The sequence below is a fragment of the Mandrillus leucophaeus genome, unplaced genomic scaffold (genome assembly GCF_000951045.1).
Source record: "Mandrillus leucophaeus isolate KB7577 unplaced genomic scaffold, Mleu.le_1.0 Scaffold283, whole genome shotgun sequence".
NCBI lineage: Eukaryota > Metazoa > Chordata > Mammalia > Primates > Cercopithecidae > Mandrillus > Mandrillus leucophaeus.
In genome coordinates this window covers 82,540-97,611 of record NW_012102954.1, presented here as the reverse complement: position 1 = coordinate 97,611, position 15,072 = coordinate 82,540, and the positions used below count along the sequence as shown (strand labels likewise).

Sequence of the window (15,072 nt, the reverse complement as noted above, 5' to 3'; positions counted from 1 at the left end):
GCTGACCTGATAAACAAGGTTCGGGGTTGCGGGGTGAGGGGTGCAATAAAGAACTATTTTGCTGCTTCCCCTGGACTCTTTGTAAGTAAGTTTGATGCCTAATTAAATTTTTTTTTTCTGATAATGGACTGTAACTTTCTGACCTTCCAAGGTGATAGTCAAGAGGTTACATTTGTTTGATCCATCTTTGCTCTTAGATGGGAGCTCCTTTAGGGGCGGGACCATACCTCATTCATCCTTGGATCCCCTGTGCCCACTAGTCCTGGCAAATAGCAGATGCCCAATAAATGTCAAATAAATGATTGAATGGTTAGAACGAGGGTCTTTACAGCATTGAGCCTTTCCAATAACCTGGAGAGAGGCTTTTGGCCGGGCAACTAGTCTACCACAGAGAGAAAGGACAGTCTGAACTAGAGAGCCACAGGGAGTACGAAGGTCTGCTGGGTATGGGGAGCAGAGGGAGTATGAGAAGAAAAAGTGATTAATTACATAGCCCAGGCTGAGCAGGCTGATGAAATTCGCACCCTCCAGCTTCATGTTCCATTGTCTCACTGGTCATTATATAGCGCCGACATTTATCTGGTCTCCAGGCAAATTCTATAATTTCAGCTCCATCTGAAGCAACACAGTAACACCGACTCAGTGGCCTGGATTCCACAAGTGCCACATACCTTGCTTCAGCTTAAATCGGGCATTGTTTTGTCTGGCTGCTGCGACTGGCTCAGATCTGCTAACAATAAGATGCTTATACACGGCCCTTTCATGCAGTCAGTATTTAATTTTTTTTCCCTCTCTTGAAATCCTGAAAATGATTCCTAACAACGGTTAATCTAAAAATCAGCAGGTTTTGGTCAACATAATGGCGCCCCTTCTAACTCACATTCATGGAATATGCAAGCTGGAAGTAAGAGTAGAAACTAGTTCTGCTCAGGTAAGGAAATCTGTGCCCAGAGAGTTGGGCTGGGTTCCAGCCAGTTAAAACTAGAACTCAGAGCTGCGGTCCTGAGCCCTTTTCCTTCTGCCGCCTGCCCGCAAGTGTGGTCACACCTGCTTCAGACACTTCCAGCTCCACCCTCCCTCCATTTTCTGTGCAACTAGGGTCCTCTCTGGAGAGTTCGTAAACCATCAGCTTTAGGAGAGAAGTGGGCAGACACAAATCTTTCACAGGTTAATTTTCCTTGGAACGTTCTGGGTGATTTTTTGTAAAGCCCGATTCTCAATGGTGTTGATTTCAAGGTAGTGTTCCTCACTGGGAGCTAAGGAGACGGTGCAGAAGTGCGCTGATTAGCTAGAATTGACCATAAACAGAGTGGCGCGGCTGATGGGCCGAGCGGGTTGGCAGGGCACCGATGGCAGCGAACTGGCCTAAATCATCTGTGCATCACCTAACAAGCACCAACTGAGCACTTACTGTGTGTCTGGGTCATCCACAGCTGCCTAATTCAGAACCAGCAGCTGCCCTCCAACCCTCCCCTGGCCTGAGGAGCCCTCCTAACTGGCAGACTCAGGGACTTCTGATTCTCATCGTCGGCCTGGCCTTAACTAGTGTCGCGACTCCAAGCAAGTATTTAAAATTCTCCAACCCAGGTGGCCTGAGGCTTGAGAAGAAATAAAAGGCTTCTCAAAGGGATGATAGTTTCAGGAAGTTTTTTTGTTTTGTTTTGTTTTGTTTTTTTGTCAGGGGGAGGGACTGGAAAAATACCATAAAAGGCATTTTGGAGGTCACACACACACAAAAGCAGAAGCGCTGTGAGCCGCCCTGCAGGCTCCCTGTCCGGGGAGCTACCTCCCACCCGCCCCCGGGCGGACACGGCCAACCCCAGCCTAATGGGCTCCCCAGTTCGGCCCAGAAGAGCCCGGCCGCGGAGGCCGGGGGGCGCCTTTCTCTTTAAGAGCCGCACGGGCGCTCCTGATTGGCTGTAGCTATGCAGGGTTTTCTTCCACACTCCCTCGGAGCGCTCCCTCCCGCGTCACCGGTCCAGCTCCGTTTCCACAGCACCCCTCCCCGGCCGCGCGCCCTTCCCGCCCCGCGCGCGCCTGCTCTTTCTCGCCGCGGAGTTCAGCCCGGGCAGCCGTATGGGGGATACGCCAGCAACAGATGCCGGCCGCCAAGATCTGCATTCCTAGGCCACGCTAAGACCCTGGGGAAGAGTGCAGGAGTCCGGGAGAAGGGCTGGAAGGAGGGGACAGGACGTGCGGAGAATTCCCCCCTAAAAGGCAGAAGCCCCCGCCCCCACCCTCGATCTCCGCTCGGGCCGTGCGCCTGCCTGCCTGCTGCTGCTGCGGGCGCCCACCTCGCCCAGCCATGCCAGGCCCGGCCACCGACGCGGGGAAGATCCCCTTCTGCGACGCCAAGGAAGAAATCCGTGCCGGGCTCGAAAGCTCGGAGGGCGGCGGCGGCCCGGAGAGGCCAGGCGCGCGCGGGCAGCGGCAGAACATCGTCTGGAGGAACGTCGTCCTGATGAGCCTGCTCCACTTGGGGGCCGTGTACTCCCTGGTGCTCATCCCCAAAGCCAAGCCGCTCACTCTGCTCTGGGGTAAGTCCCGCCGGCGCCCCCTGCGCCCCGGGCTCAGTGGCCAGGCCGCGCTGGGGCGCGCGAGGTCGCCGCTGGCCCCTCGGCTGCGGTAGGTGCGCAGCGACCCCCGGTCCCTCCTCGCCTCCCGCTGCGCGCCCCGGGCCCCCTTGGCATCCAGTTCTCCGTCCCTTGGGACGGGCAGGTGTTTTTGTTCCGGTATTTTCAACTTCCGCGCCCCCCTACCCCGCCGCGGTCTGCGTAAGGAAGCGCGTTTGCCGGCTTCCCTATGGAGAGCCGAGGGGACCCGGAGTCCTGCGGCGCCACAGCTGGCGCAGAGGCGCGCGAAAGGAGAGGCTGGGCACAGGCTGAATCGGTTCTCAGTGAGAGAGGACGGGCGGGTGGTTGTTTAACCCGTGCGGTCCATGGGTCTCTCCTATCCCCGTCTCCCTCCCCCATCACCTCCGCGGGCCACGGACCTTGGGGGCTGAGATGAGGACAAGAAAGGGAGTTGGACCAGGGAGGAGAGACCCGGCACAGGATAGAATCTTGGTTTACGCGCACCAGATGGAAGATACCGGTTGCCCTCTTGCCTCTCCAAGGCCCCTGTCCCTGCTCCCACCGCAATCTTCTATGCCCATTTGCAGTTCTTCGGAAGTTTCTCAGTGAGCAAACCGAGCCCATGGCGAGAGCGGTCTGACCCTAGCACGAAGCTCCGACTGTGGCTGTGCAGAGCCTTCTCCAAACCCTGTTACCATCTGGCCAGTGCGGGTCTGTTCCTCACCTGTGGCTCTCCTGGTACCCGCCTTCCGTACACCCCCACTCCTGCCAGTAGGGAAGGGAGCCCAGGCACTGACCACTATTCCCCTTCCCCTAGGCTCCAGGGGCTCCGTGCCCACCCTGCACGACCCCAGTCGTTGATCTTTGAACCACTTCGCAGCCGCCCTGGCCGCAATAACTGGTTTTGGCCTCCTTTACTGAAGCGGCAGTAGCCAGGACAAAAGGCACAGGCCTTGATATGCTGAGTGAGAATTTGACGAGGTAATTCAAGATGCCCTTCCAGCTCCCGTTTCCCTGATCTCTAAGAAACACAACCTACTTTTATTTCCATAGGGGAAGAAGAAGGAAGAAAATAAGACCTCTTTCTACAAGGCTTTTTTGGCATGGTGCCAGCTGCAAATGCCTAGGTAGATAATGGGGCCACTATGGTTCCAAGCCTTCCTTTGAAACCCTGCAGTCCCTGCTCTTGGAAGCAAACCCATCCAGAAGTGGGTACCTCTTAGGGGGTGTGGCTCAGGGAGGGCACAGCAGAGTTGAGGGATGGTTAGAGAGGTAGGATCTTTCGAGATCCCTAAAGCCTTTAAAGTCTCCCCAAAGCTCTGGGAAATCTGCTGCTTTATCTTTCCTTCTCTCAGTGCACCTCCTCATTTCTGTGTCCTTTTTACCATCACCTTTATGTGTTGGTTTAATTCTTCAACTGACTAGACTATGAGGTTCTGCTGTTGCTTTCATGAACACTCCCACGCTGCCAACCAAAGCCCTTATTGCCCAGAGATCTCCAGCAAGCGCCCCCCCGCCCCCTCCCGCGCAGGGCTGGGCTTGGTCCTCAGAGCCCGGCGGCCTCTAGGGGATTGAGGCTTATCTTTAATAGCTGTGGTGTTCAGAGAGTGCTCAGGGAACAGTGAGCACTTAAAATATTATCTTACATGCCTAGGGCTCACAGGCTCCACTCCTTACAGCCTCTGAGCCCCAAGACCCTGGCATGGGTCCAGGAGCCATAAGGACAAGGCCCTTCTCTCCAAGTTTGCCAGGTCACCCCTTTCCAGACCGCACTCTGTGGTGAAGATAGTACCTTTGTTCTGAAAGACTGTGGCTTAGAGGACACCTCCGAGGCCCAGGTCTCCTCTAGCTTCCTTAGAGAAGTTAACAAACTGAAGGAATCCGGTTTCCCCTTTGTGATGCATGTCCCAAACCCCATCCCATACCTCCCTGGATAAATTCTGCCTTTGCTTCATCTGCTACTTCCTAAGTCTTTTTTTTTTTTTTTTTTTTTTGAGACAGACTCGCTCTGTTGCCCAGGCTGGAGTACAGTGATGCGATCTCGGCTCACTGCAAGCTCCCCCTCCTGGGTTCACGCCATTCTCCTACCTCAGCCTCCCAAGTAGCTGGGACTACAGGCGCCCGCCACCACGCCCGGCTAATTTTTTGTATTTTTAGTACAGACAGGGTTTCACCATGTTAGCCAGGATGGTCTTGATCTCCTGACCTCGTGATCCGCCCTCCTTGGCCTCCCAAACTGCTGGGATTAAGGGCGTGAGCCACTGCGCCCAGCCCCTAAGTCTTAATTCTCTCCCCACCTTCATTGCCTCCCTAAAAAAAAAGAAAAATAGCAGACAATGGTAGATATTAGAGTTTTAAGGTCCAAAATTGTGACTTAGAAACGTTCCAAACAATGGGTCTTATCTGATGAATAGCTACTGCTTCTGCTGCCTTTTTTTTTTTTTTTTTTTTTTTGGTGTGACAGGGTCTTGCTGGAGTGCAGTGGCACGATCATAGCTCACTGCAGTCTCAGTCTCCTGGGCTCAAGCAATGCTCCCACTGCAGCCTCTCAAGTAGCTGGGACTACAGATGTGCACCACCACACCTGGCTATTTTATTTTTCATTTCTTTTTGTAGCAATGGGGTCTCACCATGTTGCCCAGGCCGGTCTTGAATTCCTGGGCTCAAGCAGTCCTCCCAAAGTACTGGGATTACAGGCGTGAGCCACTGTACCCAGTCTCATGAATAGCTCTGAGGGAAGAAATGAGGGACAATCAGAGACCAGCTAAGATCAGCTGTGCTCATGGCTAGACTACATAGGGTAAGCAGAGGGACTAGGCAGACGACTGACTCAGGGTTATTTTCAGTGAAAGCCCTGGTGCCTTGATCCACAAATGTCCACCGCACTGAAGGCCCTTTTTCATCACTTCCCTACCAGTTATGTGTAGCATTAGAGCCAAGCTCATGCCCTAGTGGTCTGCTCATGCACTTTAAGGACCTGACTTGTAGAGGAAAAAGGTCAGCCTGTCCATTGCTTGCCACCCCCCACACCAGATGAGGTTGCGCTGGAAAGGGGAGGCCTCTATGCAGTGCACCCAGCAGGGGATGTGTTGGATGTGCAGTGTGTGGAGAGTAATTTGCGTGGTGGTAAAATGTCATCCGTGAAAGAGCCATCAAATTGTTAGTTCATCAAGTTGTTAGTTCTCCCTGGGGCTAGAGCATGTTGTTTTCCTTTTTTATCCTTTTCGTTTTATGAGTGGGCAGGCGGTCAGAACAGAATGCTCTTGGTGCCCCTAGGTCCTCAGCAATGAGTTCATGACTTTCCAGGACCGAAAGCAAACTCCAACTAGACGAAAAACCTGCATCTGAAGGCTTGAGCTCACAAAAATGCCTGCTTGAGAGTTTCTTGCCAAAGGGACAGTTAGTCAATGCCCTGAATCCCAAGATGGGTAGAGCAGGGAGTGATGCCTTGCATTTACTGTGTGGAGGTGTGAGTCCTGGCGCTGCTTCCCAGCGGAGCCTCCCCTGATGGCCTCCAGACATCTGGCTGATGCCTCCCAGAAACATCAGGGCCTTTTCTGTTTTTTCCCTAAATGTTATCCGAGTCCCCTAAATGTGTCCCATAGTGACATCATGACTATTTTCCTCATAACTTCAGTGACAGCACCAGGCATGCAAAGCAGTAATTTTCCCTGTTTCCTTTGATAGATCAGCCATCCTTCTATCCTATCTTGGGGCAAACGTGACTATTGTTAAGGCAGATATAGGGTTCTCTGGTGCCCTGCTGGATTCTTGGAGCATCTGCACCATCCTATGTGGGATTCAGTATATGCCAAGGAAGCTGAGAAGTGGTGGAGATTAACAAGGCAGTGTGGGGTGATGAGGTGGTCAGTAGAAGCTGGGGCTTGGAAGGCGCTGGTCCACCAGTCACATTCTGAAATGTGCCCAAAGATGAGCTGTCTTCCGTTGGGCATCAGGTAACCTGTATCTGGTCCTGATGTCTTCAGTGGGTTGTGCTTCTTTTCCATCAAGTCCCTCAGGTTGTTGAGGAGCCCCAAGAATGCATGGTCATGGACTTCTGTCTTGCCCCAAGGTTTTCTAGAGTAAGCAAGGCTCAGTAGACAGGCAGATCTGAATGTGAATCCCTGCTCTTCTACTTACTTACCAGGTGAATGGCCTTGGACAAATTTACATCTCTGAAGCAGTTTTCTCACCTTTAAAATGGATATGTTAATACTGTTTGTTCCTAAAGTTGTGAGAATCAAATTAGATGATGTGTGTAAATCACTGAGCACAGTGCCTGGCTCTTGGTTGGTGTTAATTATTCACTGTCATTATTATTGGTCCTAATACTGGCCCTTTTTCTTTAGCAGAAGAAAAAAAAAACTCTTCCGGAAGCACAATAAATTCCACAACGCTGGCACAGAACTTGGCTTCAGTGCCTCTCTTGCATAGAAAAAAGATAGATTTGGCCTTGGAAATAAGGGCTCTTTCTCAACGTTCCAAAGAGAGATGAACACAAATCCCTTCTGTACTTCCTCCCTCCTTCATGCCCTTCTCTTTCATTCCATCTTCCTCCTATTTTCCTCCAAAAGATCATTGTTTTGTAGCTGGGATCTTTTTGTTCAGCTGACAACTCAGCTGGTCTTTAGCATTTTCTTTGGGATTTTTGAGCACAGCCAGTTACAATTGCTACAGAAACAGGGCCACATCATTTCTCTGAATCTCTTAGAGTCTCAGTTTTGACTTGTTTTTCTCCTTCCCTCTTCCTTTGACTCATCATTTTAAAAAATCTTTAATGCTCAATTAAACTACTAAAAATCTAAGAAAAGTGAATGACTCTTCCTTTCAAACCCTGTAATTCCAAGCCCATTGTTGTTACAACTCTTGCATTTTTAACAAATGGGCAAGCATTAAGAGCCTTACCCAAGCCTGGATTGCAGCTAGACCGCAGAGAATAGAGTGTGCTTTTGCTAATAGTCCCAACAAGTATGAACATAGATTGAGGTTAACATTATTGACTCAATTTTAAAACAAACAAACTGATCAAGGTCACTGCAGACGGCACTGTGACCATGAAATGAGAAAGAGAGCTGCAGAGTAGAAACTGGTGCGAAGCCTGACATTGCTAAGTTCAACTTCAGACTCGTTTCTTTACAGTTTGTGAGCCTCAGTTTCCTCATCTGTAAAATGGATACAGTAATACTGAGTTGACAGTTATTTGAGAATTGGGGCATATGTATTTTCTTTGAGACAAGGTCTTGCTGTGTCACTTAGGTTGGAGGGCAGCGGTGCCATCATGGCTCACTGCAGTCTCAACCTCCTGGGTTCAAGTGATCCTCCCACCTCAGCCTCCCAAGTAGCCAGGGCTAGAAATGTGTGCCACTGCACCCAGCTTTTTTTGTTTTTTTTTTTTGTTTTTTTTTTTTTTGTAGAGATGGGGTCTCACTATGTTGCTAGTGCTGGTCTTGAACTCCTGGGCTCTAGCGATCCTCCTGCCTTGGCCTCCCAAAGTGCTGGGATTACAGGCATGAGCCACTGTGCCTGGATAGGGCATATGCTAAAGGCCCTGCTAAAGAGTAGACGCTCAATGCTATCTACTATTATTACCTCCCAAGGTAGGGGCCTGGTCATGAAACCTGCACTGGCTTACTGGTCTGTCTCAGACTTGGAGTACTTGTGACTCAAATGTAAGGCACAGCATTTTTTTTTTCGAGATGGAGTTTCGTTCTTGTTGCCCAGGCTGGAGTGCAAGTGCAATGGCATGATCTCAGCTCACTGTAACCTCTGCCTTCCGGATTCAAGCGATTCTCCTGCCTCAGCCTCCTCAGTAGCTGGGATTACAGGCATGCACCGCCATACCTGGCCAATTTTGTATTTTTAGTAGAGACAGGGTTTCTTCATGTGGGTCAGGCTGGTCTCAAACTCCTGACCTCAGGTGACTTGCACGCCTGGGCCTACCAAAGTGCTGGGATTACAGGCGTGAGCCACCGTGCCTGGCCAGGCACAGCTTTTAAATCCAAATATTTAATCATGACCTTGCTATTTTAGTTTTCACCTTACCTAGTTGTGTGGCATAAAATTATAATAGTTGCTTAGAAAAAGTCAGTGATAGATTTGCAAAAGGGTGACACAGCCGTGGTGGTTTTTTTTTTTTTTTTTCTTCTGTTGTTGTTTTAAGGATCTATAAAAGTGTCTTTGAGTAGCATTTTTTTTCATTGAATATTTATTTTGAAATTCTGTATTCTCTGGAATGCAGTCTACCCATTCCTTTGTCCCATGTTTCTTTGGAAGTGCGACAACCTTGAGTGTAATAAGAGTACAACTAGCATTAGGCTGTACCTGGAATCAAATGAAACAGTGCAGTAAGTAGCTTGCCTGGAAGTCGGCACAGAGTAAATGTTAGCCTTCCTTTTCCATCCACACATTTCCTTAGTGTTTCTCTTCGCTCATTCCCTCTGTTCAGCTCTCTTCCTTTGGAGGGCGAGACAGTCTAGCCAGCCCACTGGATAAAGAAAGCTCCGTGGTTATCAGGAAGCCCTGGTCCTGGGTAAAGGCAGGGTTTTTTTTTGTTTTTGTTTTTCCCCCAATTGTATTTCCCCTGACAATGGATTGGTGGCCACAACAACAGGTACCAGCTGTTTTCCCTCACAAATGCCTGTTGTTTGTTCATTACATGTGTGAATGGCCACAAGAGAGATCCTCACAGTCGTGCATGCAGGCACATATTCATTCATCCACTAATCTTTTTTTATTTCTTTTTTTTTGAGATGGAGTCTTGCTCTGTCGCCTAGGCTGGAGTGCAGTGGCATGATATCGGCTCACTGCAACCTCCGCCTGCCGGGTTCAAACGATTCTCCTGCTTCAGCCTCCTGAGTAGCTGGGACTACAGGTGCATGCCACCACAGCAGGCTAATTTTTGTATTTTTAGTAGAGATGGGGTTTCACTGTGTTGGCCAGGATGGTCTCAGTCTCCTGACCTCATGATCCACCCGCCTCGGCCTCCCAAAGTGCTGGGATTATGGGCGTGAACTACCACGCCCAGCCCACTAATCATTTTTTACATTCCAATGATTGTCAGAAATAGTGGCACATCAGAATCACTTGGGTAGCTTTTAAAATTATCAGAAGCCTGGGCCTTTCTTTACCTAGGCCTGATGAATTGGAATGTCTAAAAGAGATGCCCTGGCTTTTTCTTTATTTTAAGCTATTCAGGTGTTTCTAATGCACAGCGGGCTGAGAACCATTATTCAATTTCCTTATTCAACAGTATTTATTACTTACTCATTACCTGCCAAGCGCTGGCACCATCCTTGACTTCATGGCACTTACAGGCCAGTTGGAGAAACAGGCGCACAGGTGACATCCCTCAAGGCACCATCCATACTCGGGTGCTGTGGGACCGAGAAGCAGTGCCAGCTTAGGGGGAATTGGGAGACTCCCCAAAGGCAGGAGCCAAGTGGAGCCTGGCAGGTACAGGGATGGTTGTGGAGAGGCTGAGTGAGCTGGCATCACAGCCTGAGCAAAGGTCCCGAGGAAAGAGAGACAGGGCAGGGCAGCTCAAGAACTCAGTTGTTCAGCATGGCTGGTGAGTAGAGTGGAGAGAGAGGAACATGACGTGGAGAGGGAGACGTGGAGAGGTCTCTTCTCAGAGGTGAGAAGATTCAGCAGACCTCATCTGGTTTGTGGAAAGAGAGGCTGCCCAGAGCTCCCTGCAGCCTTCCCACCGGCTCTCACTTCCTCCTCTCAGCCCATTGCACGTACCCATGGTTTCTAGTGTGGAGGAACAGTCTCAAGCCCAATTTCTAGACCAGCACTTGTCGGTGGGATGTGTGAAGTTGTTCAGGAAAGACGCTGGGACAAACATGTCATTGGGTGCGAGTGTCCCTGACTCTTAAGTGGGCTTAAAGTGGGGCTGGGCGCCTGCCTCAGGCTGCATGGAGCTGAGGGGAGGCTTGGAATAAAATCTCAGTTGGGCATTTGATTTCACAGACTCAGACTCAGTCCTGGGGGACAAATTACTAACAAACAAATACACTAACAACAACAACAACAAAACCCTAAGGCTATCACAAACGCAGACCAAACCCAGAGCCCGTCCTCCTTCCCCTTCCTTCCTTTATCCTGTACTCTTTCTCCTGTTTCTAAAAGGTAGATGTGTGGAGAGGGGGTTGTTGCCATTCCCCCTCATTCTTTCTTTGAAACTACCTTTTAGCAGCTGATTCCCACGACCCACGTTCCAGGGAAGAAGGATCTGTCCTCCTCCATCTCGCTCCCCATTTTTGCAGGTGTTGGGGCTACTGCAGGGCCTGCTGCTTACTAGGAAGGTTGGAGGACTCTGTGGGTCTTGGCACGTTGCTGGTTTCTCTCTGGAGACATTCCAGAGCTTTAGAACAAACATGGAGACAGTCTTACAGCTGCAGTTGCCTGAGCCTTAAGGGCCTTGCTACTCAAAGTGTGGTCCTCGGACCACCAGCATCAGCATCACCTGGGAGCTTGTTAGAGAAAACAAATCCCAGACCTCACCGACCCCACAGAATCACTATCTGCATTTTAACGATATCTCCAGGTGATTCATCTGCACACGAGTTCAATCACAGGCTGACCATTTAGAGAAGCTGGACTTGAGTGGGATTTTGCAGTTTTTCCTTTTGATGGCCTCCTCCCCTTTGCTTCCCGTCCTACCCTTCTGACTCCTTGTAGCTTATTTTAGAACATGTCAGCATCCTGCTTCTCTGTCAACAAAAGGCTGTTGTTAAAATCTTTCAGCCGGCAGCAGCAATGTTTAATTCATGGACTAGAAAATTAATTTTATTTTCACGAATAGAGCTGAGGAAAAATAGCAAGGAGACTGTGCATGGCCCTTGGGAATCCAGCTTGTCTGTTTAACAGATGAACGGGCAACAGTGGGGAGGCCTGAGGGGAGGGCTGCCTTCTGCAAACTTGTGTAGCAAATTGTATTAGGATGCTTTTGGCTGCAGATATCACAAAATTCAGCTTCAGATGGCTTAAAAGGAAAATTTCTAATTTCACTGATAAAAAATCTTGAGATAGGGCACTTTTAGGATGACCCAGCAATGCCATCAAATAGCCGGTTTGTTTTCGCCATGGTCGCTTGTCGCATTCAGTTTTCCTCATGGTTACAAGGTGGCTGCCAGAGTTCCGGGCAGCACGTGGAGTTATAACAATGTCCTATGGAAGGAGAAAGAGGTGGCCCCTTCCTGAAATTTCATTTTATCGGAGACAAAATCTTTCCTGGTTACCTCACAGCTGATCCTCACAGCTGGTGTCCTCTTAAATCTCACTTGTGGCCAGGCACAATGGCTCATGCCTGAAATCCCACCACTTTGGGAGACAGAGATGGGTGGATCACTTGAGGCCAGGAGTTCCAGACCAGCCTGGCCAATATAACGAAACCCCATCTCTACTAAAAATACAAAAATTAGCTGGGAGTGATCATGAACACTTGTAATCCCAGTTACTCGGGAGGCTAAGGCACGAGAATTGCTTGAACCCAGGAGGCAGAGGTTACAGTGAGCCGAGATCATGCCACTGCACTCCAGCCTGGGTGACGGGGCAAGACTGTCAAAAAAAGATTTTTTAAAAAAGTCTCACTTGTAGGATTGTGTCATGTGTCCCTTGTTAAACCAATTATTGGGAAGGGGATGGATTACTATGGGTGGTTCAGCCTGATCAGGGTTGGACACTTTCTTCATCTGTTCAGGATACTATAACAGAATACCACAAACTGGGTGGCTTTTAAACAGAAGAAATTTATTTCTGAGTTCTGGAGACTGGGAAGTCCACAAACAATGCATCGGTAGATTGGTGTCTGGTAAGGACCCACTTCCTTATTCATATATGGTGCCTTCTTGCTGTGTCTTCACATGGCAAAAGGGGTGAAAGGTCTCTTCTCTCTCCAGCCTTTTAAAAAGGATTGATTGATTGGTTGATTGATTGACAGGGTCTTGTTCTGTGGCCTAGGCTGGAGTACCGTGGTATACTCACAGCTCACTCTAACCACAAACTCCTGGAATCAAGGGATCCTCCTACCCCAGCCTCCCAAGTAGCTAGGACTACAGGGGCACACTACCGTACCTGGTTAATTTTTTACGTTATTATTTTTGTAGAGAATGGGGATCTTTTTATGTTGTCCAGGCTGGTCTCAAACTCCTAGCCTCAAGTGATCCTTCCACTTCAGCCTCCCAAAGTGTTCGACTTACAGGCATGAGTCACTGAGTCTAGCTCAGCAGCCTTTCCTTAGTGCCTTAGAGGGCACTAATCCCATTCCTGATGGTTCCATCCTCATGACCTAATCACCTCCCCAAAGCCCCACCTCCTAATACCACTACCTTGAAGGTAAGGATTTCAACATAGGAATTTTGGAGGGAAGACAAACATTCAGACCATAGCAGCCACTGAGTCACATGAGGCTAGGGCAAAAGAGCCAAATGAAACAGAGGCTCTGGCTTGAAGGAAGCGGAGGGCGTGGCTGCTGAGACAGCCAACACCTCTTCTCCATGGCCTTCCTTGGTGTTGCCTCCATTCCCTGGAAAGGTCTGGCTTCTGTGTTTTACATTTCAGTGTGCTTTTCTCAGTACAGTGGTAGGTTACTCTGGGCACAGGGAATTTTTAAACACCCTTGTAAGAGGGTTCCTGGAACTGAATTAGAAAAAAAAAAAAAAAAAAAAAAAAAAGAGGGAAAACCAGTGACTTAGAATGGGTTCTTTACCAAGGTTCTCCATGGTGACATACTTTCCCCAGACTGATCGTTTTCTTGGTTGGTCATTTTCCACATCTTTCAAGTGACAAAGAATCTCACTGATGAAGTCACAATCAGATTTCTGTTCTCTTGCCTCAGATTTTGCTTAAAAAGGGAGTATTTATAAGGCCAGCGCATCCTCACTTAACCTCACACAGCAGGTACTTTTTATTTGCACAAACAATCTAGGAACAAAGATCTTGCTTAGGAGGAGGGCGTAACTGTGTGAAACAAAACAATAGCTTTTGGCTGGAGAGGACGGAAAACCTTACTTTAAAGGGCAGATGTCAGAAAAAATGTGTAGAGCGGGAATGTGGCATAGCCATTGTATAAAACCTTTCAGTCAAACAAAGCATGTAAAGTGCCTACTTAAGGTAATGCTTGATCTGTGTTGCTCCTGGTGGCTGTTGGGTCTTCTGGGGTGGAAGTTTTTGAATATTGCCTTTTTTTTTTTTTTTTTTTAAGGTGAAGTCTCGCTCTTGTCCCCCAGGCTGGAAAGCAATGGTGTGATCTCGGTTCACTGCAACCTCCACCTTCCGGGTTCAAGTGATTCTACTGCCTCAGCCTCCCCAGTAACTGAGACTACAGGCATGCACCACCAAGCCCGGCTAATTTTTGTATTTTTAGTAGAGATGGGGTTTCACCTTGTTGGCCAGGCTGGTCTCGATCTCCTGACCTCAGGTGATCCACCTGCCCTGGCCTCCCAAAGTGCTGGGATTACAAGCGTGAGCCACTGCGCCTGGCCAAAGATTGCCTCTTAAATAGAGAAAAAAATCAAATGCCAATGAGCTTGAAAATGAAACAAGACATGAATAGAGTTTAGAAATCAGGTTTAAATTTATTTTTTTCCTGTATCCCTACCTGTTCTATGAACATTGTCACACACTTGCTATTTGGGCTGTGTTGGTTTTAGCTTGGTTCTCTGAAGAGACAATGGCTTACAAATGCAGCCTATGACCTAAGTTGGAAAGGCCATCTCTAACAGCACCCTCCTCTTTAACATCAAAAAGCATTTATTAAGCAAATATTTAATTACTTACAGCCTGGGGCACCCATTGTGTAAGAAAACAAAGATCAGGTCTCTACCCTTCTCCCTTTCATTACTGAAAGGAACAGCTGTAATTTCCCCCCAGTACCCTAACCAACTTACTGTTCTTTAGGCAGAGGTAGATAATGGAAAATATTCTTACTTTCAAACTTCCATGCATGAAGTTAGAAATGAATTTCTAAAATGTAATTGTCCCGTGGAGTAGTTTATCAACCCACTCCTCTAATAGGTTCATAAGAAGCTTTTGCAGATGGTTACAATAAAGCTCATCTCTATTCTCAGCCTATGACTCACTTGAGTGTCCCCAGAAACATTCGTTTTGCCCTGGAGTCTCTATTAGCCAAAGGAGATATATATTAGTAAGTGTGAATAATGCATACATCTCTCCCCCCTTTCACCTCTCACCCCCAAATCCATTGTTTGGCTCTGTAGCAATTGAAAAGTGGGTGAGTCATTAGCATTTTTTAGCTATACTCAAGTTACTTTAGACTCTGTAGAGGGAGAAAAAATAATTTTCTCTCCACCCTTTGTCATTTTTAGCAGGGACAGACCCCCTGTAGCAAAAGACAGACTAGCAAGAGAAAAACAAATGGAAGTTTATGGACATACATACCTCAGGTATACATGAGAGAGAACCAGGGAACGAGTAATTCTCAAGGAGGTGACTTTGCATTGAGGCTTGCGTACCATTTTCAACAAAGAACAGTAAA

The 15,072-nt window shown here is 48.6% G+C and overlaps 1 protein-coding gene across 1 annotated transcript; it reads left to right on the top strand.

Moving 5' to 3' along the window:
• The first annotated feature begins 1,844 nt into the window (after nucleotides 1–1,844).
• SCD5 (stearoyl-CoA desaturase 5) lies at nucleotides 1,845–3,505 on the top strand. Its single transcript, XM_011985444.1, has 3 exons — nucleotides 1,845–2,625; nucleotides 2,719–2,896; nucleotides 3,161–3,505. The coding sequence occupies exons 1-3, from the start codon at nucleotides 2,306–2,308 to the stop codon at nucleotides 3,503–3,505; spliced, it is 843 nt and encodes a 280-aa protein (XP_011840834.1). The 5' UTR covers nucleotides 1,845–2,305.
• Nucleotides 3,506–15,072: the final 11,567 nt, after the last annotated feature.